General features: G+C 42.4%; 1 protein-coding gene across 3 annotated transcripts in view; it reads right to left on the bottom strand.

Annotated features, from left to right (window-relative positions):
- Positions 1-27,459, bottom strand: part of mettl22 (methyltransferase 22, Kin17 lysine) — a 131,966-nt gene that overhangs the window by 89,160 nt on the left and 15,347 nt on the right. For all 3 annotated transcript variants that reach the window (XM_053339292.1, XM_053339290.1, XM_053339291.1), the window contains exons 4-5: positions 17,852-17,991; positions 17,024-17,064 (exon numbers count right to left, since the gene is read on the bottom strand). In XM_053339292.1, coding sequence (XP_053195267.1) covers positions 17,024-17,064; positions 17,852-17,991 — 181 coding nt within the window. The remainder of the gene's footprint in view (positions 1-17,023; positions 17,065-17,851; positions 17,992-27,459) is intronic.

The raw sequence follows: 27,459 nt of genomic DNA, 5'->3' as shown, positions 1-27,459 counted from the left end.
GAAAAGTTATCAAAAACTTTCTGATTAGGGATCCGGTTTGGCCGTGGCGGCGCCGTCAATTTCCTTCACCATTCGATCCTTCGCCATGAAATTTCAAACCCTCATAACTTGACTCCACATGGTCTGAGCTTTCCCAAATTTTATATGCTTGTTCAGCGTCCCGGTCTGAACACATGTACAGTCTCATATTTAGTGACAGTCATAGCGCCACCTACTGGCAACAGGAAGTCACTTGCTTCAGTCTTTCACTGATTACTCCCATAATCTTGAGTATTTATACCTGAAATTAACTCAGCTGAGACATAACACCTTGGTGATGCTACATTCTGCAACTCATGACCCATCATCAAATACCGTTGCCATGACAACACATTCAACGCCATGATAATACGATTACAGTTTTTAGGGGCAAAGGAGGCGTCCACGGTAATGAAACTCAACACACACGTCTGGAGTGGGTTCATTAAACATCCTATATACTTCAATGGGATGGCCGTGACTAAATGGCTCAATAGCGCCCCCTTGAATATTTCAAAATTGAACCTCAGACTTCCCGATTGACATAGAAGAATGAAATTCGGTAGGTTTATGTATCATCTCCAGACGCACAAAAACGCCATTTGGTACCATACCCTAAGTCCAACAGGAAGTCGGCCATCTTGGGAAAAATGCTCACTTTTGGTGAGTGTTTTGGTCATTTCCACGCCTCATATTTGAACGAACTACTCCTAGAGATTTCATCCCATCCACTTCAAATTCACACAGAATCATCTTGAGACATTGGAGATGACAAGTTATCAAAAGCTTTTTTATGACTTCTTCCTGTTGGGCGTGGCTGTGCGGACAATTTCGATGCTTCGCCATTAGGCAGGAAGTCCTTATAACTCCTACAGGCATTGTCTGATCTACACCAAATTCATCATGCATGTAGAGGGTCCCGCCCTGAACACATCTACACATCAATACTGCGTCAAATAGACAGCGCCACCTACTGGACACAGGAAGTCAGCCTCATATGACAAACATTATCCGATTTATATGAGATTTACAGGATGTGTTCTCTACATCATACACTGCAACATGACATGTCATTGGTGGGTGATCTCTAGCGCCACCTAGTGGACACATGCAATGTGACTTAGCCCCATCACACAGTGTTCATTACAAGCCCCGGTGCCAAGACGTCTACGTGCCCGCTGTGTCTGCCATGTGACTGCAGCATGCACCGACATGCGCGTACAAGGCGGTGCATGGGGGCGCGAGGGCCCGTTCATCACTGCTTGCAGTTTTAATTAGGGCCCGAGCGCTGACCAGCGCGAAGCCCTATTGTTTTTGCCATGATTATTATTCTTTTTTTTCTTCTCTCTCAACGACGGCCTTTTTGCCCCCCTGAACGTGCTTTAAAAGTCACCAAAGTTTGCACGCAAGCCAGACTTGGCGAAAATTTTGATATATTATGGTTTGCAGAAATGGGCGTGGAAAAATGGCTCTCTAGCGCCCCCTACAAAATCTATAAAATCGAGCCCCTCGAGACAGATTGACATAGAGAAACGAAACTCGGTACACATGTTCATCATGCCAAGACGCACCAAAAAGTCTCTTGGACACATACCCTAACACCAACAGGAAGTCGGCCATTTTGAATCAAATTATTGATTTTAATGCAAAATGTGGCATCATATTTGAACGCACTACTCCTAGAGTTTTCTTCCCATCCACTTCAAATTCACACAGAGCCATCTTGAGACATTGGAGATGACAAGTTATCAAAAGGTTTTTCCCCCGTCATTCCTGGTTGCCATGGTGACGCGGCGAATTTCGATGCTTCGCCATGAAATTTCAAACCCTCATAACTTGACTCCACATGGTCTCAGCTTTTCCAAATTTCAGATGCTTGTTCAGGGTCCTGGTCTGAACACATGTACAGTCTCATATTTAGTGACAGTCATAGCGCCACCTACTGGCAACAGGAAGTCACTTGCTTCATTCTTTCACTAATTACTCCCATAATCTTCATCCCATCCACTTCAAATTCACACAGGATCATCTTGAGAAATTGGAGATGAAAAGTTATCAAAAGCTTTTTCCCTCGTCATTCCTGGTTGCCGTGGTGACGTGGTGAATTTCGATCCTTCGCCATGAAAATTCAAACCCTCATAAATTGACTCCACATGGTCTGAGCTTTTCCAAATTTAATATGCTTGTACAGTGTCCCCGTCTGAACACATGTACAGTCTCATATTTAGTGACAGTCATAGCGCCCCCTACTGGCAACAGGAAGTCACTTGCTTCATTCTTTCACTAATTACTCCCATAATCTTAAGTATTTACACCTGAAATTGACTCAGCTAAGACATAACACCAGTTATCAAAATCTTTTTTATGACTTCTTCCTGTTGGGCGTGGCTGTGCAGACAATTTCGATGCTTCGCCATTAGGCAGGAAGTCCTTATAACTCCTACAGACATTGTCCTGTCCACTCCAAATTCATCATGCATGTAGAGGGTCCCGCCCTGAACACATCTATGCATCAATACTGTGTCAAATACACAGCGCCACCTACTGGACACAGGAAGTCAGCCTCATATGACAAACATTATCCGATTTACATGAAATTTACAGGATGTGTTCTCCACATCATACACTGCAACATGACATATAATTGGTGGGTGATCTCTAGCGCCACCTAGTGGACACATGCAATGTGACTTAGCCCCATCACACAGTGTTCATTACAAGCCCCGGTGCCAAGACTTCTACATGCCAGCTGTGTCTGCCGTGTAACTGCAGCATGCACCGACATGCGCGTACAAGGCGGTGCATGGGGCGCGAGGGCCCGTTCATCACTGCTTGCAGTTTTAATTATTATTATTTTTCTTTTTCTTGCACGACGACGGCCTTTTTGCCCCCCTGAACGTGCCCCAAAAGTCACCAAAGTTTGCACGCAAGCCAGACCCGGCGAAAATTTCGATATTTTATGGTCTGCACAAATGGGCGTGTCAAAATGGCTCTCTAGCGCCCCCTACAAAATCAATAAAAGCGAGCCCCTCTTGACAGATTGACATAGAGAAACGAAACTTGGTACACATGTTCAACATGTCAAGACGCACCAAAAAGTCTCTTGGACACATATCCTAACACCAACAGGAAGTCGGCCATTTTGAATCAAAATATTGATTTTAATGCAAATTGTGGCATCATATTTGAATGCACTACTCTTAGAGTTTTCTTCCCATCCACTTCAAATTCACACAGAATCATCTTGAGACATTGGAAATGAAAAGTTATGAAAAGGTTTTTCCCCCGTCATTCCTGGTTGCCGTGGTGACGCGGCGAATTTCGATGCTTCGCCATGAAATTTCAAACCCTCATAACTTGACTCCACATAGTCTGAGCTTTTCCAAATTTCAGATGCTTGTTCAGGGTCCCGGTCTGAACACATGTACAGTCTCATATTTAGTGACAGTCATAGCGCCACCTACTGGCAACAGGAAGTGACTTGCTTCATTCTTTCACTAATTACTCCCATAATCTTCATCCCATCCACTTCAAATTCACACAGGATCATCTTGAGACATTGGAGATGAAAAGTTATCAAAAGCTTTTTCCCCCGCCATTCCTGGTTGCCGTGGTGAAGCAGCGAATTTCGATGCTTCGCCATGAAAATTCAAACCCTGATAACTTGACTCCACATGGTCTGAGCTTTTCCAAATTTAATATGCATGTTCAGTGTCCTGGTCTGAACACATGTACAGTCTCATATTTAGTGACAGTCATAGCGCCACCTACTGGTAACAGGAAGTCACTTGCTTCATTCTTTCACTAATTACTCTCATAATCTTAAGTATTTACACCTGAAATTGACTCAGCTAAGACATAGCGCCAGTTATCAAAATCTTTTTTATGACTTCTTCCTGTTGGCCGTGGCTGTGCGTACAATTTCGATGCTTCGCCATGAGGCAGGAAGTCCTTATAACTCCTACAGACATTGTCCTGTCTACACCAAATTCATCACGCATGTACAGGGTCCCGCCCTGAACACATCTATGCATCAATACTGTGTCAAATACACAGCGCCACCTACTGGACACAGGAAGTCAGCCTCATATGACAAACATTATCCGATTTACATGAAATTTAGAGGATGTGTTCTCTACATCACACACTGCAACATGACATGTAATTGGTGGGTGATCTCTAGCGCCACCTAGTGGACACATGCAATGTGACTTAGCCCCATCACACAACATTCATTACAAGCCCCGGTGCCAAGACGTCTACGTGCCCGCTGTGTCTGCCATGTGACTGCAGCATGCACCGTCATGCGCGTACAAGGCGGTGCATGGGGGCGCGAGGGCCCGTTCATCACTGCTTGCAGTTTTAATTCTTCTTCATCTTTTTCTTCTTGCACAACGACGCCCTTTTTGCCCCCCTGAACGTGCCTTAAAAGTCACCAAAGTTTGCACGCAAGCCAGACCCGGCGAAAATTTTGATATTTTATGGTTTGCAGAAATGGGCGTGGAAAAATGGCTCTCTAGCGCCCCCTACAAAATCAATAAAAGCGAGCCCCTCGTGACAGATTGACATAGAGAAACGAAACTTGGTACACATGTTCAACATGTCGAGACGCACCAAAAAGTCTCTTGGACACATACCCTAACACCAACAGGAAGTCGGCCATTTTGAATCAAAATATTGATTTTAATGCTGAATCTGGCATCATATTTGAGCGAACTAGTCCTAGAGATTTCTTCCCATCCACTTCAAATTCACACAGAGTCATCTTGAGACATTGGAGATGAAAAGTTATCAAAAGCTTTTCCCCCCGTCATTCCTGGTTGCCGTGGTGACGCGGCGAATTTCGATGCTTCGCCATGAAATTTCAAACCCTCATAACTTGACTCCACATGGTCTGAGCTTTTCCAAATTTCAGATGCTTGTTCAGCGTCCTGGTCTGAACACATGTACAGTCTCATATTTAGTGACAGTCATAGCGCCACCTACTGGCAACAGGAAGTCACTTGCGTCATTTGTTCATTAATTACTCCCATAATCTTAAGTATTTCCACCTGAAATTGACTCAGCTGAGACATAAGACCTTGGTGATGCCACATTCTGCAACTCGTGACCCATCATCAAATACTGTTGCCATGACAACGCATTCAACGCCATGAAAATACGATTACAGTTTTCAGAGGCAAAGCATGCCTCCACGGTAACGAAACTCAACACACACGTCTGGAGTGGGTTCATTTAACATCCTATATACTTCAATGGGATGGGCGTGAGTAAATGGCTCAATAGCGCCCCCTTGAATATTTCAAAATTGAACCTCAGCCTTCCCGATTGACATAGAAGAATGAAATTCGGTAGGTTTATGTATCATCTCCAGACACACAAAAATGCCATTTGGACCCATACCCTAAGTCCAACAGGAAGTCAGCTATCTTGGGAAAAATGCTCAATTTTAGTCAATTTTTTGGTCATTTCCAGGTCTCATATTTGAACGAACTAGTCCTAGGGATTTCATCCCATCCACTTCAAATTCACACAGAGTCATCTTGAGACATTGGAGATGAAAAGTTATCAAAAGCTTTTTCGTCCGTCATTCCTGGTTGCCATGGTGACATGGCGAATTTCGATGTCTCGCCATGAAATTTCAAACCCTCATAACTTGACTCCACATGGTCTCAGCTTTACCAAATTTCAGATGCTTGTTCAGTGTCCTGGTCTGAACACATGTACAGTCTCATATTTAGTGACAGTCATAGCGCCACCTACTGGCAACAGGAAGTCACTTGCTTCATTCTTTCACTAATTATTACTCCCATAATCTTAAGTATTTACACCTGAAATTGACTCAGCTGAGACATAACACTAGTTATCAAAATCTTTTTTATGACTTCTTCCTGTTGGGCGTGGCTGTGCAGACAATTTCGATGCTTCGCCATAAAGCAGGAAGTCCTTATAACTCCTACATGCATTGTCTGATCTACACCAAATTCATCATGCATGTAGAGGGTCCCACCCTGAACACATCTATGCATCAATACTGTGTCAAATACACAGCACCACCTACTGGACACAGGAAGTCAGCCTCATATGACAAACATTATCCGATTTACATGAAATTTAGAGGATGTGTTCTCTACATCATACACTGCAACATGACATGTAATTGGTGGGTGATCTCTAGCCCCACCTAGTGGACACATGCAATGTGACTTAGCCCCATCACACAGTGTTCATTACAAGCCCCGGTGCAAAGACGTCTACGTGCCCGCTGTGTCTGCCGTGTGACTGCAGCACGCACCGACATGCGCGTACAAGGCGGTGCATGGGGGCGCGAGGGCCCGTTCATCACTGCTTGCAGTTTTAATTATTATTATTATTGTTCTACCACCTCTTTGAGCCTTAATTTGACCCTCTAAACCTGCTCCAAAACTCACCAAATTTGGAACACACATCAGGTCTGGCGAAAAATTTGATAAAGTGCCACCCAGTGAAGAAAACTTGTAATGATTCATGATACCTGAATAGTAAAAGGTGCCTCAGTTTTCTGTTTCTAGTTCAAGTTTATTGACTGTATTATTATGTTTTTAGATATCTGTGCAGTCTGTCAGCTGTTTCACTGACATTGCTGTCAAAGTCTAGATCAAAAACGAATTACAAGAGCATGACCTACAAAACATATCTACAGGTATGTTTGACTCATCAAAGTGTTGGCAGTTAATTTCAGTTGCTCAGTCTAAATGTCTACACAGACAGACAGAGAGAGAGAGAGAGAGAGAGAGAGAGATAGTGTGAGTAATTATGTGTGAGTGTGTGTGTGAGTGTGTGTGTGTGTGTTTATGTGTGAGTGTGTGTGTGTGTTTGTGTGAGTGTGTATGTTTTGGTGTGTGTATGTGTGTGAGTGTGTGTTTGTGTGTGTATAGATGTGAGTGATCTACTTGTGTCCGATAAAAGCCCGGGTCTGAAGACATCTAAATGCCCCTAACGGAAACTTATCCGCTTCACCACGGCTCGATGTGCGCAAGGGGGAGAGATCCCACCCAACGCTTCTTGCAGCTTTAATTTTTTCTTTTTGTTTTTACATTCTTTTTTTCCCTTTTCTTTCTCTGTTCTCATTATTATTGTTGTATTATGGTGTGTGTTTTATTGTTTTTGTATTAAAACGGAAAACCTTAAAGGTTGAATATGTAGAATATTCATTAAAAGCTATATTTAAAAAAAAAAATACACCCACCGGGCGTTTTGAGAGGTACAGAATGAAAGTATTGCTTTTCCATAAAAAAAATAAATAATATTTTTAAACTTTTTTGACGGGTTCGACAATGACGTTCTGACACGTTCTGTGTACATTGTACCAGCCAATTAGCAGCTGGAATTGCGGGTTGCCAGGGTTGTCTGTTGTTCCTGCGCAGCTACTGTAGGCTGGCACTGGGTGAAACACAGCCATGTTGGACTCACTAAAACCAGCGTTTTTTGCTCTCAAGTACAACTTTTCATCACAAAACTTGAAGGTAAGACAGAATATCTGTTAGTTGCTGTAAATAAGTGGTTGTTTACCTTTGTATTCTTTGGCTGCTGGTTCACTGAGTTTTTAGCGCAATAATAGTGGTACTGTTGAACTCGCCAGGGTCTTAGCTTTCATATGAGATGCTATTTGTTTGTGTACCATGAAGTATCAAAATGGTAGCAATGGAAATGTGGAGAGTGGGTTGACTTTCTGACGCTATTCGGATTTTGATATTTGATCATTAATATGCTTGGTGTTTGAGTTGTGTTTGGTGTGTGTAAAAATGACGTGCTTGTAGCGGAGTTTCTCCTATTTAATTTGATGTGCAGTATGACAGTATTGCTACATCATTAGGGGATCATCCCTATGTTCCCCGGGTCCTATGTTCCCCGCTTTGTATGTGACCGGGGAACATAAAGATTATCCCGTCTACAGTTAGCCAGTTAGCTGAGTTAGCCGCCGAATTAGCAGCCGAGTTAGCCGCCGAGCTAGCAACCGAGTTAGCCGCGATCGGGGAATATAGGTACGCTCCCCAGGTTTAACTGCTACTCCCACTGGCGTTACAATGCAATGTACCTCAGTGGTTTGAAGTCAGTTACAGCAAGGGTATGTTCGCTTCCTGTTTTCAAAATAAAAGCACCAACTCTATCGTTATGGTTTTCTTAATAATAAAAGGCAACGGGTGTTTTATTTTGTGAAAATGACCGGAAGTGCGTTACTCGCTACGGCTAACTTGAGTGGCTCCGAATTCGCAGGAACAAAACTTTAAGCAGATGTTATTTGGACAAATTAGCGTCACATTGTGGATCTAAAGGGCTACTTTCTCGCCTAAAAATGCATTATGGGTTATCTTTACTGACTGGTCTGCTCACGCCGATCAGGCTACAGAAACAAGCAATCATTTTGAGTTGGGAGCTAGCTAGCTAATCGATTACACACCACTCAAAGAAAGACTTCCAGTTGAAGACTGGCTAACGTTAAATACTGTTGTAAAATTAATTGGTCGAAATTAGTCGTTACCCTGTATGATTCATCACTTGACATGGCACAGGCTGATCGACTGACAAACTCGGCAACGAACCTGGCAACCCGACTGCTGGAATTATTTTTGGTTGTTGCAACTATGATCTCGAGACACTCGATGGTGGTGATCTGCTCATTCTCCATATTCAACCTTTAATATTTGTGGGGGAAAAAAATTCTGAGCATGTGAAAAATCCATAAAAAATTGCTGGTTACAATTTTAGCCATCTGGCAAGTGCACAAATGGTGAAAACAGGTTATAAATGACATTTTTGGGGGTATAGATTTTGCTCTGAAAATGTGTGCATACAAAGTACTGACATGGTAATGTTTAATGAATTGGGAGCACATCGGCCCCTTTGTCTTCTGAGAGGCCTACATGGAATCAGAGAAGCCTGAGTGGAGTTTTCTCTGCACTCTCAGAACAAAAGAAAGGGCGCCAGACCCCTAGCCCACCAAGCCAAGATTCAACCCCAAATTCAAATTCAGATGACCCCCGTGAATTTTCATTCCTCGTTGGCTGACAGACAACTGAAGTCACCTGAAGTCCAGTGACGTCACCAAAGCTTCGAAAGGGACCAGCGCAAAGGAGCCTGTGCCTTTACAGTCTACGATACCCGCCGAAACGACCACCATCAGCCTCGAGAGGGATCAGGACCGGCTTGCAGACTCAACACAGGAGGGCCGCGTCTGATCTTACTGACAGACTGAGCCCACTACAACTCGCTTCAAGCCCCATCTCTACCCCATGTAAAGCAACCCTGAGTAAGAGGTTTTCGTCTGGGCAGAGTTATTGAGAGTGTGTATAATTCTAGTATAGTATTATTTTGCATTGCTGCTGTTCACCTTCCTATTTTTATAGTCTTAATCATACACAGCTGTTATTTAGTATTTGTTTGTTAGTTGTAGTGGTAGGACAGTTTATAACTGGACATTGATTAACTTGTTGGTTGATGGATGGTAATAACCTGTTATAGCTAGTGTTTTGTGATTATTGTGCATGCGTTATTGTGATAAGTGGCTGAACAGAACAGTCAGAGCTCGAACTCTGCTCCTTCATTATTCCGAAGTGAGTTATTCTTAATTGAGGCTCATTCGACTGTTTATTGGTCCCGGTTTCTGGGTGGTGCCCCAAATTAATAATAAAATTAATCTTTTAATAATTAATTATAATTTTTGCAGACTTTGTGTCAGGTGTCACTCTTAAATATGATCACTTTTTAATTGTTCATGATTTCAAAGTGCATGTCTGCTGTGAGACTAGACCTCTGGTCAGAGATTTTCCCACTCTCATTTAATCTCACGCAGTCTGTTTCGGAGCCGACGCATGAAGAAGGCCACATTTTGGATCTTGTGTTGTCTTATGGATTGAATGTACAGATAACCGAAATCTGTCACACACCCTTATGACCCATTTATACTCAACGTTAAATATGGATCCGGATGAAATTAACGCATAGCACGGACAGAAGGCTCTGTCCGTGCTACGGGTTAATTTCCTCTGTATTTCTGCACGTTTCCATAAAGCTTACAGATACGGACCAAACGGAGCAGTACCACCAGAAACCATGGGGGGGCAGTGTTGTTTTCACTACCCGATACGTAGCTCTAGTGAGACACAAAGAGGAAATAACAATGGCGGAACTTTTTAAGGAAAGGTTGTGCGAGTTTGCTAGAAACTTTATATATATAAAACATATCGTTTTTGTCTTTTATGCAAGATGTACAATATCTCCTCCACAGTCGCCATGTTTGTTTTTGAGTTTGTTGTTGTCATAAACCTTTGACTCTGTACTGCCCCCTGGTGGATGTATTGGTTAACATTTATGCCAATGTAAAGGATGCCTGAAAGTATGTGAGCAGTGACGGTAACATCGTTTGAAAAGGACGTATACATTTTCGTATGTACGTTGAGCATGAATGGGCCTTTATCCGACCATCTACCCGTTTTATTTTCTGTCTCACTGCCTGCACCCTCCACTATGGACTCCGCTCCCGTTCGCCATCTCCCTGTTTTTAATTCTTCAACTCCTCTGCAGTTCTCCGCTGCTTTAAAAGACTCCTTCTTGTATTCATCAGTGGAGCGTCTGCAGTAATGCGGACTCTGCACAGATCCGTCGTGGTCAAGAGAGCTGAGCCAAAAGGCGAAGCTCTCGATTTACCAGTCGATTTTCGTTCCTACCCTCACCTATGGTCATGAGCTTTGGGTAGAACAAGATCGTGGGTACAAGCGGCCGAAATGAGTTTCCTCCGTAGGGTGGTTGGGCTCTCCCTTAGAGATAGGGTTAGAAGCTCAGTTATCCGGAGGGAGCTCGGAGTAGACCCGCTGCTCCTCCGCATCGAGAGCAGCCAGATGAGGTGGCTCGGGCATCTAATCAGTATGCCTCCCGGACGCCTCCCTGGTGAGGTGTTCAGGGCACGTCCCACCGGTAGGAGACCCCGAGGAAGACCCAGGACACGCTGGAGAGACTACGTCTCTCAGCTGGCCTGGGAACGCCTCGGGATCCCCCGGGAAGAGCTGGACGAAGTGGCTGGGGAGAGGAAAGTCTGGGCTTCCCTGCTTAGGCTGCTGCCCCCGCGACCCGACCCCGGGTAAGCGGAAGAGGATGGACGGACTTCTTGTATTCTCTGGATGATTTTGGCGACCTCAGTGTGGATGTCTGTATGACAATGTTTGATTCACTCTGCACTGAGATTTTGGACTCCATGGGCCCCATCTTGCGGTCGACGCATGTGTCTTTGTTAGTTTCCCCTGGCGGAGTTGTCATTTTCCCGCCCTGCGTTGTTAATTATTATTGTTTAAATAGCAAATGCACTTGCACCAGTCTGTGCGCCTATGGGCGTGTTGGTCTCAAAATGAGGTGTGGTCAGGCAAATTGGTGTTGCGTTGCTATTTTGAGGCAACGCTACTGACCAAAAAAAAAACAGGTCTAAAGTCACTGGTGCATATGTTACTGTTATTTAAGGGGCGCATATGCTCCTAGGCAGGGCCGGCCCAAGGCATAAGCGAACTGAGCAGCTGCTTAGGGCCCCGTGACCACTAGGGGGCCCCCAAGAGCAACTAACTTAAAAAATAAAAAAGCAATTAATTATATTTTTTCCATGTGTGCGTGATGATGATTCATATATTATCAAATGTACGTTCTTGTACAACCCCCCCCCCCAAAAAAAAAACCCAACAACAACATCATGTTAACAGAGTCTGTTACACTCTGCTTGATATCAAGCAGAGTGTAGTTTCCTACTGCCTCGCTGCTTGAAATTTGACCTCCGCTAGTAATGTGTGCAGTGGACCCAACCGTGCGGTGCACACTCAGCATCTAGGAGCTAGGAGCAGGTGAAGATGTCACAAAAAAAGGACTTACCCCTCAGGGGCAGAAAAGAGAAAAAAGAAGAAAGATGAAGAGGAGAAAAAAACGACAAGATAAAGGTATGTCTCGGTAATGTAACATTTGGTGTCAAGGAGATTTTGAAAAGTTCCCTGAAATCAGGAAAGTCCCTAATTATTGTTGACATTTTGTTTCAAATACGTTAGCCTATTGTAGCAAATTTGCTAGCTAACATTAGTTCAAAATGTCTTACTACTTCTCTTGTGGGTAGGGTAGATAGCTTATCTTACTATTCAAGCTAACGTTTTTGTGTTTGTGTAATACTTTGAAAAGTTAATTCTCAGTGTATATATATTATTCTGGGTCGCTTTTTGGCATCAAAACAACGTTTCTGATAACAACGTTTGATAGCAAATGTTTAATAACTAACGTTAATTACAAACGCGGTGACGTTTGCTAGCAATATGGTTTTGCATTAATGAATTAATTTAGTTAACTTATAGTTTGAGGTATGTTGTTTGCAATTGTTTGCTGCAGAGCACAGTAATTTATGTGAGTAAATAAACATATTCCTTTTACATCAACTCCCTGTTATGCTCATACATTATATGAAACTTCCCCAGGAGCACTGTTAAAGTATTTTGGAGGAGGCAGTGACTCAGTCCAGGGGCAATCCACCTCCTCAGGAGCAGCCAAGGCTGATGAATCAGGTAATCGAAAAACTGTCACCATATATATTTAATTTCTAGTCAAATTATCTCATTAAGATGTAATAATATAAAATATAATCATATGACAAGGGACATGTTTTTCATCTCAGGTCCATCTCTATCCTCTGCTACATCCACTGTACCCACTGTCCTCTCTGCAACCTCAGCTGTACCTGGTAAGTTAACAACAAAACAGCCTTTATAATTGCTCAGTGTACTGCAGAATATTCTGAGATTAATAATTTTGTCCAAAAATATTATTTTAATTTCCCTATAGGTCCTTCATCTTTGGTCATCGAGAATGATGTGTCTTCTTCAGCATCCAGTTTGCAGCAGGGATCAGCAGCTCCGCCAGTGGACCCAGCTGAGTGTCCCTCTTTCCTGTCAGACTCAGAAAGGACTGAACAGGTATTAAGAGGGCCACTGCCTATAAAGGACACATTCACATTCCCGAAGAGACATTTTTACATAGTTTTCAGACGTAATTATTTAACTTTCTATTTTATTTGATATTTCTTTGTTTATTTTATTCAATGCTGTGTTTTTTACATATAAAAGTCAAATGTTTGAATTACAGGAGTGTGTTTTGTATTTCCCTCCCTATTTTTACCAAAGATTTTGCACATTTTTACATAGTTTTCAGACCTAATTCAATTTAATATTTTATTTATCAACCATTTGTGTTATCTTGTTTTTGGTGCCTGTTGATTTTCATCATTAAGTATTTGTTGTTGTATTTTTATTTTATTTAATACTGTCTGTTTTTGTATATATGGTGTTGCAGTTTATTTAAAATAATAATAATAAAGCAGATTGTGTTTACAGTAAATGATTAGTTTATTTTGTTACTTTTAATTGACCTAGATGACATTCAGTATCCCACTTAGTACTATATCACTTTGAATATTAAGTGTTAATCAACCCCAGGCTGCTCTTGTAGCTGAATTTGCTACCATTTCAGATTAAAAACCATAGATGGGTAAAACATGCCGGGCTGCTCTTTGAGGTTTTATGTATTGATTCTCTGTGTGGCCAGTAGGGGGAGTTGCTGACTTTGCCAAATATTAATTGAAAGATTTTTCTGTAAGTTTGCAAATGTGGTGTGTGCTTCCATTCCATTAATCACTGTTGATTACAATCTAACTACAACAAAAAGTTTTCACATTTAGTTTTACAAGTGTATTCATAATGACGGAGTAGAATAAGTAGAATACGTTTATAGTAGGTGTGTGAATGATCAATAATCATTATTATTGGCAGTAATAGAGGGCCCCAAAATCAAATTTTGCTTAGGGCCCCATGGAGGCTTGGGCCGGCCCTGCTCCTAGGCAGGTATATAGGAGCAGACACTGTGCTTGTTACGCACACAGCCACGCAGCAGCACATAAACAGGACCACAATGTGAATTTGTATTATGATGTACATCAACATATTAAAAATACCTGTCATATTAGTTAGTCATAATATTTATCAGATTTAATTAATTGTAACAAATGGAGAGCGCCGTTGTGGACAGTCCTAACAACCTATGAAAGTCTGCAGCCTCTGAGATGCTGCACAGAGCGCAGTGCCATTACGCACAGCCACTCACTGTTTATTAAATCAGCTGATGACACCAGGCTGCTACAGTATAACATACAAACAATATACACACACCTCTACACTCATCACACTGGTCGGTTATATCTCCATATTCTTCCTTTATATGAATTAAATGTGAGGACTTTCAGCAAAAGTAACTCATGTTATATTATTGAAACACATTGCTCCTGGATATTAAAGGGAATGGGAGATGACACTCTGATTGATTTACCGCGTGATACGCCCAAAACACGGCTATGATTAATGAGGGGACTTAAGGCTATCCTTTTTAGAACATGCGCCTGGCACAGTGACCATTTTTCCGCCGTTAAAATAGCAAAAGTGGATTTGTATACACCCAAAAGGTACTTGCGCCACGTGCTTCATGCCATGCAACGCTATAGATCATTAAAATAAGGCCCTAGAGCTCCCATGACTTTATAGCGTGTAAAGCCACAGACTGAGCCTTGGCTGAATGAGTCCACTCGTTCGCTCAGATGCACATGTAGACAGGCAGAAAGAAAGTGGAAAAAGGTAAAACTCCAAATTTCTTGAGATCTCCTACGTGACTGTCTGCTAACTTATCAGCAGGCTGTTAAAGGTGCAAAAAATGGAATATTTTTCCCCACTTGTCTCCGCAAATGCTCACAAACCACAGGTTCTTTTCAATGTATTGGATTCTCTTGTGAATCCTTGTGATGTTGTCTGTATTGAGCTTTCTTCTTCTCTGTGCAAGGATTTTCTGCAGTTCTTCATCAATAAGATTTCTGCTCTTAGGTCCATGCTCCCTCAGTCTGCTCAGGACCCCTTAGTTCCCACAGCAAGCTCAGCTGTCCTGTTTCTCTCTCTACACTCATTGAAATAGTGGAACACTTGGTGTTCTGCTAACCGCCCATCCGACAGCATTCCATCCCGCTTGTTTATAGGTTTGCAGCTCAGTTGAGTCTTTTATTTTGTTTTTTATAAATCGGGTCTCAGCTCTGGATGTGTTCCATCTTCCTTCAAACATGCCACGGTGCAGCTTCTTTTGAAAAAGAAAGAATTGGATCCCTCGGTTTTGTCTAATTTTAGGCCAATTTCCAAACTCCCTTTTATTTCCATGATTTTAGAGAAAGTCGTTTCTAACCAACTCCAAGAAGTTTTAAAAGGGTCAGTGTGAATTGTTTTAGTCTAAGCCTCTTCACAGCACTGAAACTGCTCTTTTAAACGTTTTTAATGATCTTTTGTTAAACCTTGATTCTGGTAACTGTGCCTTTTTAATTCTTCTTGACCTGACAGTTTGTCACAGTGGACAAACGCCGCAGTGTCACAATTCTCCTATCACGCCTTGAACACTATGTAGGCATCGAAGCTTTGAGTTGGTTTAAATTGTACCTCCCTGAGAGATCCTTCTCTGTGCGCATGGGCCAGTTTTCTCCACAGTGGCCCCTCTGACCTGCAGGGCCCCTCCTTTTATATGCTACCCCTGGGGTTGATTTTTAGGAAGCATCGTATTCCTTTTCACTGCTTTGCTGATGATGTGCAGGTGTATTTGCTGTTAATGGTCCCTATGAAAGATTCTCTTCAGGCCATGCTTAACTGCATGAGTGACATTAAAGCATGAATGGATTTAAACTTCTTAAAACTAAATGAAAACAAAACAGAGGTTGTCCTGTTTAGTCACCCTGACCTGGTTCAGGTCCTTGCCAGCTCCCTTGGCCCACTAGCACCTTACATAGGATCCCACACCAGGAATCTTGGTGTGATTATTGATGGTGCTTTTAAATTAGACAAACAGGTCAGCTCAATGGTCAAGTCTAGCTTTTTTCAGCTAAGGCTTTTAGCCAAAGTTAAATCCTATCTAAGCCAGAAAGATCTTGAAAAAGTTATCTATGCTTATATTACATCTCACTTAGATTATTGCAAGAAACGTGAGCACATAACTCCGGTGCTCTCTTCACTTCACTGGCTTCCAGTTAGGTACAGGATTGATTTTAAGATTCTTTTATTTGTTTTCAAGTCTCTGAATGGGCTGGCCCTGAAAAACCTGTGGAACGCATTACCTCTTACTGTGCAAACTGCGAATAGCCTCTCCACTTTTAAAACACAACTTAAAACACACTTGTTCACCTTGGCCTTTGGCAGAGTATAGCCGCTTTATTGGGTGTTTTATCTGTTATATTTCTCTGTATTACGGTTTTGTTTTTATTGTTTTTTATTGCTTTTATTATTTTTATTGTTTCTGCTTATTTTACTGTAAAGCACTTTCGTAGGCAGCTGGCTGTTTTAAATGTGCTATATAAATAAAGATGACATTGACACTGACATTATTACGAATAACCAAACTCACTCCTTCCAGCTCTAACAGTAAATTAAAATTCATTCATGATTTTTGTGAGTTTTTTAGGGAACCACTGCTCTACACACACACACACACATACACACACACATATATATATACACACACACACACATAGTGCTAGTCAAATGTTTGGACACACTTTCTCATTGAAATGAATGGGGAAGTACATATACATCTTATCGCAAAAAAGTACTGGTTGTGCCTGTGGCCTATTAAAACAGTTAACATCACGAAGAAAATTATTAGATAATACACATTTTTATATTTGATAAAAGGTCAAGCACTCACTTCACAAAGCCAGATTTAACATGGAAAAACTACTACATGTCATGTGATTGAAGAATCAGATGATGGAGGGCTAATGATGAGGGGCAGAGAGAGAGAGAGAGAGAGAGAGAGAGAGAGAGAGAGAGAGAGAGAGAGAGAGAGAGAGAGAGAGAGAGAGAGAGAGAGAGAGAGAGAGAGAGAGAGAGAGAGAGAGAGAGAGGAGGAGAGGAGGAGTTGATGAAATGTTACCTACCTGTTTGCCGACATCCTCCAGGGGTGTTGCCATAGTGTGCTCTGCAAAAAAGATTGGATATATAACTTAAATGCACAGGCTGTGTCTTAAATATAGTACACTATACTTATGCACCAGCATTTCATGAGAGTCCAAACTCCATGTGAGACATGACACTACAGAGCAGGGATATCGATACTGCTACACTTATCGATACTCTTAATTGGTCCAGTTCTTTATAAATGGTAAATGGACTTCATTTATAAAGCGCCTTTCCAGTCTTCTGACCATTCAAAGCACCTTCACACTACAAGTCACATTTACACACTGTTGGCACAGCCATCAGAAGCAATTTGGGTTTCAGTATCTTGTCAAGAAAAAGTTTTCCCCTATGCTGGGCATGGTATTCAAGAGAATGACATGTTGGGTTCTGTCTCTATAGGGAGGAGGACAAAGGACAGGATGAATGACTTACTGATATTTTCCTCATCCTAAACTTCACTCAGTGTTTCAATGTCAGGAATATTATTTATTTATATTTCATGTTAGATCTGTATCCACTGAGATATTTATTATCGAGTTTGTATAGTGCTGGTAAACTTTACTCTTACTTCTTTAGAAACAATCTTTTGTTTTATTTAAAATATAAAATTAATTCAAATCCTGTTCTGAATTTATTATTTTTACAAAATAGTTTAAAAAAAACTATTCTTTAGTAGACCTAATGAAAAAGACAAAACAAAAAATCCTTAAAATATTTGTCAGAGTCGAAGAGAGATTTACTTTTGTGTAATATTCATGATAACCAAGATAATGATGAAAAGAAAAGTTTACAAAATGTAGTCTTACCAATCCTAATGGTGTCTTTGAAGTACTTAACTTCACCATTAGTATTCTCTTCTTCTTGTTCCAGTGCAGGGTTGGTCTGTTTGAGAATGATGGGACAGACCAAGTCTCGACCAATATCCACCATAGGGTTTTTCTGCAGTCTGGGGAATCATAAGAATAGTTTTAAATAGTTATACCAACTTTACTTGGTATATCTACCATGCAAATGTACAAAACTTCAGAAGGGACTTCAGAGGGTTGTGGTTCAAGATGAGCATTTATGACAAGTATTGCTAGTTGGAGAAGAGCTCTGTGGTAAGGATGCCTCCACCTGCCCCATGAGGAGAAGCACAGGCTATGGGAGATGTTGGATTGAGACAGTAGTAGCTTCAGTCTTCTTTTGGATTTATTGTTTGGGTATGGATTATCAGAAGGAAACATTTTTTTCTGTCTGGTACGTACAGACAAACATGTGGACAGACGTACAGATGTACAGACAGACAGACAGGTCAGTCAGTCAGTGAGTACCCTGAATACCAACAGCAACTGTTTTGGGCCTCTTTCACCCAAAGTCCACAACCATCTCTTTAGTCTATGAAAGAAAGCTGAGGCTGCTGATCCACCAGCGCCTTGACTGACAACACCAGTTGTGGTGCTTGTGGAAGTGCAGTTAAAGTATCGGTAGGGCCCTATAAAATCTGTTTTATTTTTTCCCAAATTCCGTTTTATTTTTTCCCAAATTCTGTTTTTTCCGTTTTAATTTTTGTGAATTCCGTTTTTCCATTTTAATTTTTGTGAATCCTGTTTTTTTACCTTTTACTCTTATTTTACTAACAAAAACTGTGTTTTTTTGCAAAACAACAGTTCACCTGGCACGAGAACTGCTCGGCTCTGTACTGAGGGGTTAGAGTCAAATGGGGAATGGGCTCAGTGTGTGGAGGGGCTTGTTGTGCCACCCAGATTTGCTTCCCTCCGTGCAGTTTTCCCCAGACATACGTTCCTCTTCCACACGAAAACAGCATTTCAGTCAAATTATGTCAAATTACGCGATATTCCATGTTAAAACTAAATTCTGTTTTAATCGGCCAATTCCGCAATTCCATCCGCAATTCCGTGATTGTGGAAATCATAGGGCCCTATATCCGTTTCCTCATTATATAAGCATCTTCTTAACTTGGAAATTAAAAAAGCGGAACTGACAAGAAACGTTAAATGGAGCCGTGAAAGAAATCTCTTTTGCTATAAAACTTGGATCATAGTAATAGATAATGTCAACTAAAATGGAATGTAAATATTTAAACCAGCAAATACAGTATCTCACAAAAGTGAGTACACCCCTCACTTTTTTGCAAATATTTTATTATATCTTTTCATGGGACAACATTATAGAAATGAAACTTTGATATAACTTAAAGTAGTGAGTGTACAGCTTGTATAGCAGTATAGATTTACTGTCCTCTGAAAATAACTCAACTTACATCCATTAATGTCTAAACAGCTGGTAACACAAGTCAGTACACCTCACAGTGAACATGTCCAAATTGTGCCCAAACTGTCAATATTTTGTGTGACCACCATCATTATCTAGCACTGCCTTAACCCTCTTGGGCATGGAATTCACCAGTGCTGCACAGGTTGCTGCTGGAATCCTCTTCCACTCCTCCATGATGACATCACGGAGCTGGTGGATGTTAGACACCTTGCGCTCCTCCACCTTCCGCCTGAGGATCCCCCACAGGTGCTCAATTGGGTTTAGGTCTGGAGACATAATTGGCCAGTCCATCACCTTCACCTTTAGCCAACTGCCTTTCCTCAGCAAGGCAGTTGTCATCTTGGAGGTGTGTTTGGGGTCATTATCATGTTGGAAAACTGCTCTGCAGCTCAGTTTCTGAAGGGAGGGGATCATGCTCTGCTTCAGAATGTCACAGTACATGTTTGCATTCATGTTTCCTTCAATAAACTGCAGCTCCCCAGTGCCGGCAGCACTCATGCAGCCCCAGACCATGACGCTACCACCACCATGCTTGACTGTAGGCAAGACACAGTTGTCTTTGTACTCCTCACCAGGGTGCCTCCACACATGCTTGACACCATCTGAGCCAAACAAGTTGATCTTGGTCTCATCAGACCACAGGACTTGGATCCAGTAAGCCATGTTCTTGGACTGCTTGTCTTCAGCAAACTGTTTCCGGGCTTTCTTGTGCATCAGCTTCAGAAGAGGCTTTCTTCTGGGACGACGGCCATGCAGACCAATGTGATGCACTGTGCGTCGTATGGTCTGAGCACTGACACGCTCACCCTCCACCTCTTCAACCTCTGCAGCAATGCAGGTAGCACTCATTCGTTGATTTTTTGAAGCCAACCTCTGGATATGACGCTGAGCACGTGGACTCAGCTTCTTTGGTCGACCCTGGCGAGGCCTGTTCCAAGTGGAACCTGTCCTGGAAAATCGCTGTATGATCTTGGCCACCGTGTTGTAGCTCTGTTTCAGAGTATTAGCAATCTTTTTATAGCCTAGGCCTTCTTTATGAAGAGCAACAATTACTTTTTTCAGGTCCTCAGAGAGTTCTTTGCCATGAGGTGCCATGTTGAATATCCAGTGACCAGTATGAGAGAGAAAACCCCAGATTTAACAGCCCTGCTCCCCATTCACACCTGAAACCTTGCAACACTAACGAGTCACATGACACCAGGGAGGGATAACGACACAGTTAGGCACAATTTGGACATGTTCACTGTGAGGTGTACACACCTGTGTTACCAGCTGTTTAGACATTAATGGATGTAAGTTGAGTTATTTTCAGAGGACAGTAAATCTATACTGCTATACAAGCTGTACACTCACTACTTTAAGTTATATCAAAGTTTCATTTCTATAATGTTGTCCCATGAAAAGATATAATAAAATATTTGCAAAAAAGTGAGGGGTGTACTCACTTTTGTGAGATACTGTACATAAACCGTGGCAAGAGTGGAAAGGGACACAGCTTAACATAGGCTCAACAGATAAAGAATAATATAACTAAAACTTAACTGGATTTAGTGACATGTCTATGGGCTGAAATATGTGCCACCAGAAACTGAATCTGAATCACATAATTAGGGGGCCAAGCCCAAGGGGACGAGGAAACGCGTATGCAAGCAGACGCATTTCCTAGTACCAGCGGTGCTAGGAACCCTATTGTTTTTGTGTTGATTTTTATTATTAGAGCCCGAGCGCTGACCAGCGCCAGGGCGAAGCCCTATTGTATCTGTCAAGATTATTAGGGCCCGAGCGCTGACAAGCGCGAAGCCCTATTGTAATTGTCCGGATTATTAGGGCCCGAGCGCTGACCAGCGCGAAGCCCTATTGTATCTGTCCGGATTATTAGGGCCCGAGCGCTGACCAGCGCGAAGCCCTATTGTTTTTGCCATGATTATTATTAGGGCCCAAGCACTACAGTGCGAAGGCCCTATTGTAATCGTACCGATTATTAGGGCCCAAGCACTACAGTGCGAAGGCCCTATTGTAATCGTACCGATTATTAGGGCCCAAGCACTACAGTGCGAAGGCCCTATTGTAATCGTACCGATTATTAGGGCCCGAGCGCTGACCAGCGCGAAGCCCTATTGTTTTTGCCATGATTATTCTTCTTCTCCCACAACAATGGCCTTTTTGCCCCCCTGAACGTGCCTTAAAAGTCACCAAAATTTGCACGCAAGCCACTTGGCGAAAATTTTGATATTTTATGGTTTGCAGAAATGGGCGTGGCAAAATGGCTCTCTAGCGCCCCCTTGAGAAATGAAAAAAATCGAGCCCCTCGAGACAGATTGACATAGAGAAACAAAACTTGGTACACATGTTCATCATGTCAAGCCGCACCAAAAAGTCTCTTGGACACATACCCTAACACCAACAGGAAGTCGGCCATTTTGAATCAAATTATTGATTTTAATGTCAAATTTGGCATCATATTTGAGCGAACTAGTCCTACAGTTTTCTTCCCATCCACTTCAAATTCACACAGGATCATCTTGAGACATTGGAGATGAAAATTTCTCAAAAGCTTTTCCCCTCGTCATTCCTGGTTGCCGTGGTGACGCGGCGAATTTCGATGCTTCGCCATGAAATTTCAAACTCTCATAACTTGACTCCACATGGTCTGAGCTTTCCCAAATTTAATATGCTTGTTCAGCGTCCTGGTCTGAACACATGTACAGTCTCATATTTAGTGACAGCCATAGCGCCCCCTACTGGCAACAGGAAGTCACTTGCGTCATTTGTTTATTAATTACTCCCATAATCTTAAGTATTTCCACCTGAAATTGACTCAGCTGAGACATAAGACCTTGGTGATGCTACATTCTGCAACTCGTGACCCATCATCAAATACCGTTGCCATGACAACGCATTCAACGCCATGAAAATACGATTACAGTTTTCAGAGGCAAAAGATGCTTCCACGGTAACGAAACTCAACACACACGTCTGGAGTGGCTTCATTAAACATCCTATATACTTCAATGGGATGGGCGTGACTAAATGCCTCAATAGCGCCCCCTTGAATATTTCAAAATTGAACCTCAGCCTTCCCGATTGACATAGAAGAATGAAATTCGGTAGGTTTATGTATCATCTCCAGACGCACAAAAACGCCATTTGGACCTATACCATAAGTCCAACAGGAAGTCGGCCATCTTGGGAAAAATATTCAATTTTGGTGAATTTTTTGGTCATTTCCAGGCCTCATATTTGAACGCACTAGTCCTAGCAATTTCATCCCATCCACTTCAAATTCACACAGAGTCATCTTGAGACATTGGAGATGAAAAGTTATCAAAAGCTTTTTCGTCCGTCATTCCTGGTTGCCATGGTGACATGGCGAATTTCGATGTCTCGCCATGAAATTTCAAACCCTCATAACTTGACTCCACATGGTCTCAGCTTTACCAAATTTCAGATGCTTGTTCAGTGTCCTGGTCTGAACACATGTACAGTCTCATATTTAGTGACAGTCATAGCGCCACCTACTGGCAACAGGAAGTCACTTGCTTCATTCTTTCACTAATTATTACTCCCATAATCTTAAGTATTTACACCTGAAATTGACTCAGCTGAGACATAACACTAGTTATCAAAATCTTTTTTATGACTTCTTCCTGTTGGGCGTGGCTGTGCAGACAATTTCGATGCTTCGCCATAAAGCAGGAAGTCCTTATAACTCCTACATGCATTGTCTGATCTACACCAAATTCATCATGCATGTAGAGGGTCCCACCCTGAACACATCTATGCATCAATACTGTGTCAAATACACAGCGCCACCTACTGGACACAGGAAGTCAGCCTCATATGACAAACATTATCCGATTTACATGAAATTTAGAGGATGTGTTCTCTACATCATACACTGCAACATGACATGTAATTGGTGGGTGATCTCTAGCCCCACCTAGTGGACACATGCAATGTGACTTAGCCCCATCACACAGTGTTCATTACAAGCCCCGGTGCAAAGACGTCTACGTGCCCGCTGTGTCTGCCGTGTGACTGCAGCACGCACCGACATGCGCGTACAAGGCGGTGCATGGGGGCGCGAGGGCCCGTTCATCACTGCTTGCAGTTTTAATTATTATTCCGTTTTTTATTTTTCTCCCAAAACAACGCTCTTTTTGCCCCCCTGAACGTGCCCCAAAAGTCACCAAAGTTTCCACGCAAGCCAGACCCGGCGAAAAATTTGATATTTTATGGTTTGCATAAACGGGCGTGCTAAAATGGCTCTCTAGCGCCACCTGCAAAATCAAGAAAATCGAGCCCCTCGCCACAGATTGACATAGAGCAACGAAACTTGGTACACATGTTCAACATGTCAAGACGCACCAAAAAGTCTCTTGGACACATACCCTAACACCAACAGGAAGTCGGCCATTTTGAATGAAAATATTGATTTTAATGCAAATTGTGGCATCATATTTGAACAAACTACTCCTAGAGTTTTCTTCCCATCCACTTCAAATTCACACAGATTCATCTTGAGACATTGGAGATGAAAAGTTATCAAAAGCTTTTTCCCACATCATTCCTGGTTGCCGTGGTGACGCGGCGAATTTCGATGCTTCGCCATGAAATTTCAAACCCTCATAACTTGACTCCACATGGTCTGAGCTTTTCCAAATTTCAGATGCTTGTTCAGTGTCCTGGTCTGAACACATGTACAGTCTCATATTTAGTGACAATCATAGCGCCCCCTACTGGCAACAGGAAGTCACTTGCTTCATTCTTTCACTAATTACTCCCATAATCTTGATCCCATCCACTTCAAATTCACACAGGATCATCTTGAGACATTGGAGATGAATAGTTATCAAAAGCTTTTTCCCTCGTCATTCCTGGTTGCCGTGGTGACGTGGCGAATTTCGATCCTTCGCCATGAAAATTCAAACCCTCATAACTTGACTCCACATGGTCTGAGCTTTTCCAAATTTAATATGCTTGTTCAGTGTCCCCGTCTGAACACATGTACAGTCTCATATTTAGTGACAGTCATAGCGCCCCCTACTGGCAACAGGAAGTCACTTGCTTCATTCTTTCACTAATTACTCCCATAATCTTAAGTATTTACACCTGAAATTGACTCAGCTGAGACATAAGACCTTGGTGATGCTACATTCTGCAACTCGTGACCCATCATCAAAATACTGTTGCCATGACAACGCATTCAACGCCATGAAATACGATTACAGTTTTCAGAGGCAAAGGATGCCTCCACGGTAACGAAACTCAACACACACGTCTGGAGTGGGGTCATTTCACATCCTATATACTTCAATGGGATGGCCGTGACTAAATGGCTCAATAGCGCCCCCTTGAATATTTCATAATTCAACCTCAGACTTCCCGATTGACATAGAAGAATGAAATTCGGTAGGTTTATGTATCATCTCCAGACGCACAAAAACGCCATTTGGAACCATACCCTAAGTCCAACAGGAAGTCGGCCATCTTGGGAAAAATGCTCAATTTTGGTGAGTTTTGTGGTCATTTCCAGGCCTCATATTTGAACAAACTAGTCCTAGGGATTTCATCCCATCCACTTCAAATTCACACAGAGTCATCTTGAGACATTGGAGATGACAAGTTATCAAAAGCTTATTTATGACTTCTTCCTGTTGGGCTTGGCTGTGCAAACAATTTCGATGCTTCGCCATGAAGCAGGAAGTCCTTATAACTCCTACAGACATTGTCCCGTCTATACCAAATTGATCACACATGTAGAGGGTCCCACCCTGAACACATCTATGCATCAATACTGCTTCATATACACAGCGCCACCTACTGGACACAGGAAGTCAGCCTCACATGACAAACATTATCCGATTTACATGAAATTTAGAGGATGTGTTCTCTACATCATACACTGCAACATGACATGTAATTGGTGGGTGATCTCTAGCGCCACCTAGTGGACACATGCAATGTGACTTAGCCCCATCACACAGTGTTCATTACAAGCCCCGGTGCCAAGACGTCTACTTGCCCGCTGTGTCTGCCATGTGACTGCAGCACGCACCGACATGCGCGTACAAGGCGGTGCATGGGGGCGCGAGGGCCCGTTCATCACTGCTTGCAGTTTTAATTAGGGCCCGAGCGCTGACCAGCACGAAGCCCTATTGTTTTTGCCATGATTATTAGGGCCCGAGCGCTGACCAGCGCGAAGCCCTATTGTATCTGTCCGGATTATTATTTTTCTTCTCCCAAAACAACGCCCTTTTTGCCCCCCTGAACGTGCCTTAAAAGTCACCAAAGTTTGCACGCAAGCCAGACCCGGCAAAAATTTTGATATTTTATGGTTTGCACAAATGGGCGTGCCAAAATGGCTCTCTAGCGCCCCCTATTGAATATAAAAATGTGAGAGATTGACGTACATGAACGAAATTTGGTATATATATGTATCATGTGCAGACGCACAAAAAAGTCAGTGGGGCCCATGACGTCACTCCAACAGGAAGTCGGCCATTTTGAAAAATATGTGCGATTTTGGCGTTTTCCACTCCTCGTACTTTAACGAACTAGTCCTAGAGATTTCATCTCATCCACTTCAAATTCACACAGAGTCATCTTGAGACATTGGAGATGAAAAGTTATCAAAAGCTTTTTCGTCCGTCATTCCTGGTTGCCGTGGTGACGCGGCGAATTTCGATGCTTCGCCATGAAATTTCAAACCCTCATAACTTGACTCCACATGGTCTGAGCTTTACCAAATTTAATATGCTCGTTCAGCGTCCTGGTCTGAACACATGTACAGTCTCATATTTAGTGACAGTCATAGCGCCACCTACTGGCAACAGGAAGTCACTTGCGTCATTTGTTCATGAATTATTCCCATAATCTTAAGTATTTCCACCTGAAATTCACTCAGCTGAGACATAAGACCTTGGTGATGCTACAGTCTGTAACTCGTGACCCATCATCAAATACCGTTGCCATGACAACGCATTCAACGCCATGAAAATACGATTACAGTTTTCAGGGGCAAAGGATGCCTCCACGGTAACAAAAGTCAACACACACGTCTGGAGTGGGTTCATTTCACATCCTATATACTTCAATGGGATGGGCGTGACTAAACAGCTCAACAGCGCCCCCTTGAATATTTCAAAATTGAACCTCAGCCTTCCCGATTGACATAGAACAATGAAATTCGGTAGGTTTATGTATCATCTCCAGACGCACAAAAACGCCATTTGGACCTATACCCTAGGTCCAACAGGAAGTCGGCCATCTTGGGAAAAATGCTCAATTTTGGTGCATTTTTTGGTCATTTCCAGGCCTCATATTTGAACGCACTAGTCCTAGGGATTTCATCCCATCCACTTCAAATTCACACAGAGTCATCTTGAGACATTGGAGATGACAAGTTATCAAAAGCTTTTTCCCTCGCCATTCCTGGTTGCAGTGGTGAAGCGGCGAATTTCGATGCTTCGCCATGAAATTTCAAACCCTCATAACTTGACTCCACATGGTCTGAGCTTTTCCAAATTTAATATGCTTGTTCAGCATCCTAGTCTGAACACATGTACAGTCTGATATTTAGTGACAGCCATAGCGCCACCTACTGGCAACAGTAAGTCACTTGCTTCATTCGTTGACTAATTACTCCCATAATCTTAAGTATTTACACCTGAAATTAACTCAGCTGAGACATAAGACCTTGGTGATGCTACATTCTGCGACCGAGCCGCAGCCCGACATGCGTGGGGGCGCGAGGGCCCGTTCATCACTGCTTGCAGTTTTAATTATTATTCTCTTTATTTTTCTTCTGACAAAGTAACTGCCTTTTTCCCCCACTAAACGTGCCCCGAAACTCACCAAAGTTTGCATGCAAGTCAGACCCGGCGAAAAATTTGATATTTTATGGTTTGCATAAATGGGCGAGGCAAAATGGCTCTGTAGCGCCACCTGCAAAATCAATAAAAGCGAGCCCCTCGTGACAGATTGACATAGAGAAACGAAACTTGGTACACATGTTCAACATGTCAAGACGCACCAAAAAGTCTCTTGGACACATACCCTAACACCAACAGGAAGTCGGCCATTTTGAATCAAAATATTGATTTTAATGCAAATTGTGGCATCATATTTGAATGCA

This window comes from Scomber japonicus, chromosome 18 (genome assembly GCF_027409825.1).
Source record: "Scomber japonicus isolate fScoJap1 chromosome 18, fScoJap1.pri, whole genome shotgun sequence".
NCBI classification, from domain to species: Eukaryota; Metazoa; Chordata; class Actinopteri; order Scombriformes; family Scombridae; genus Scomber; species Scomber japonicus.
This window is presented reverse-complemented; position numbering and strand designations above follow the sequence as displayed.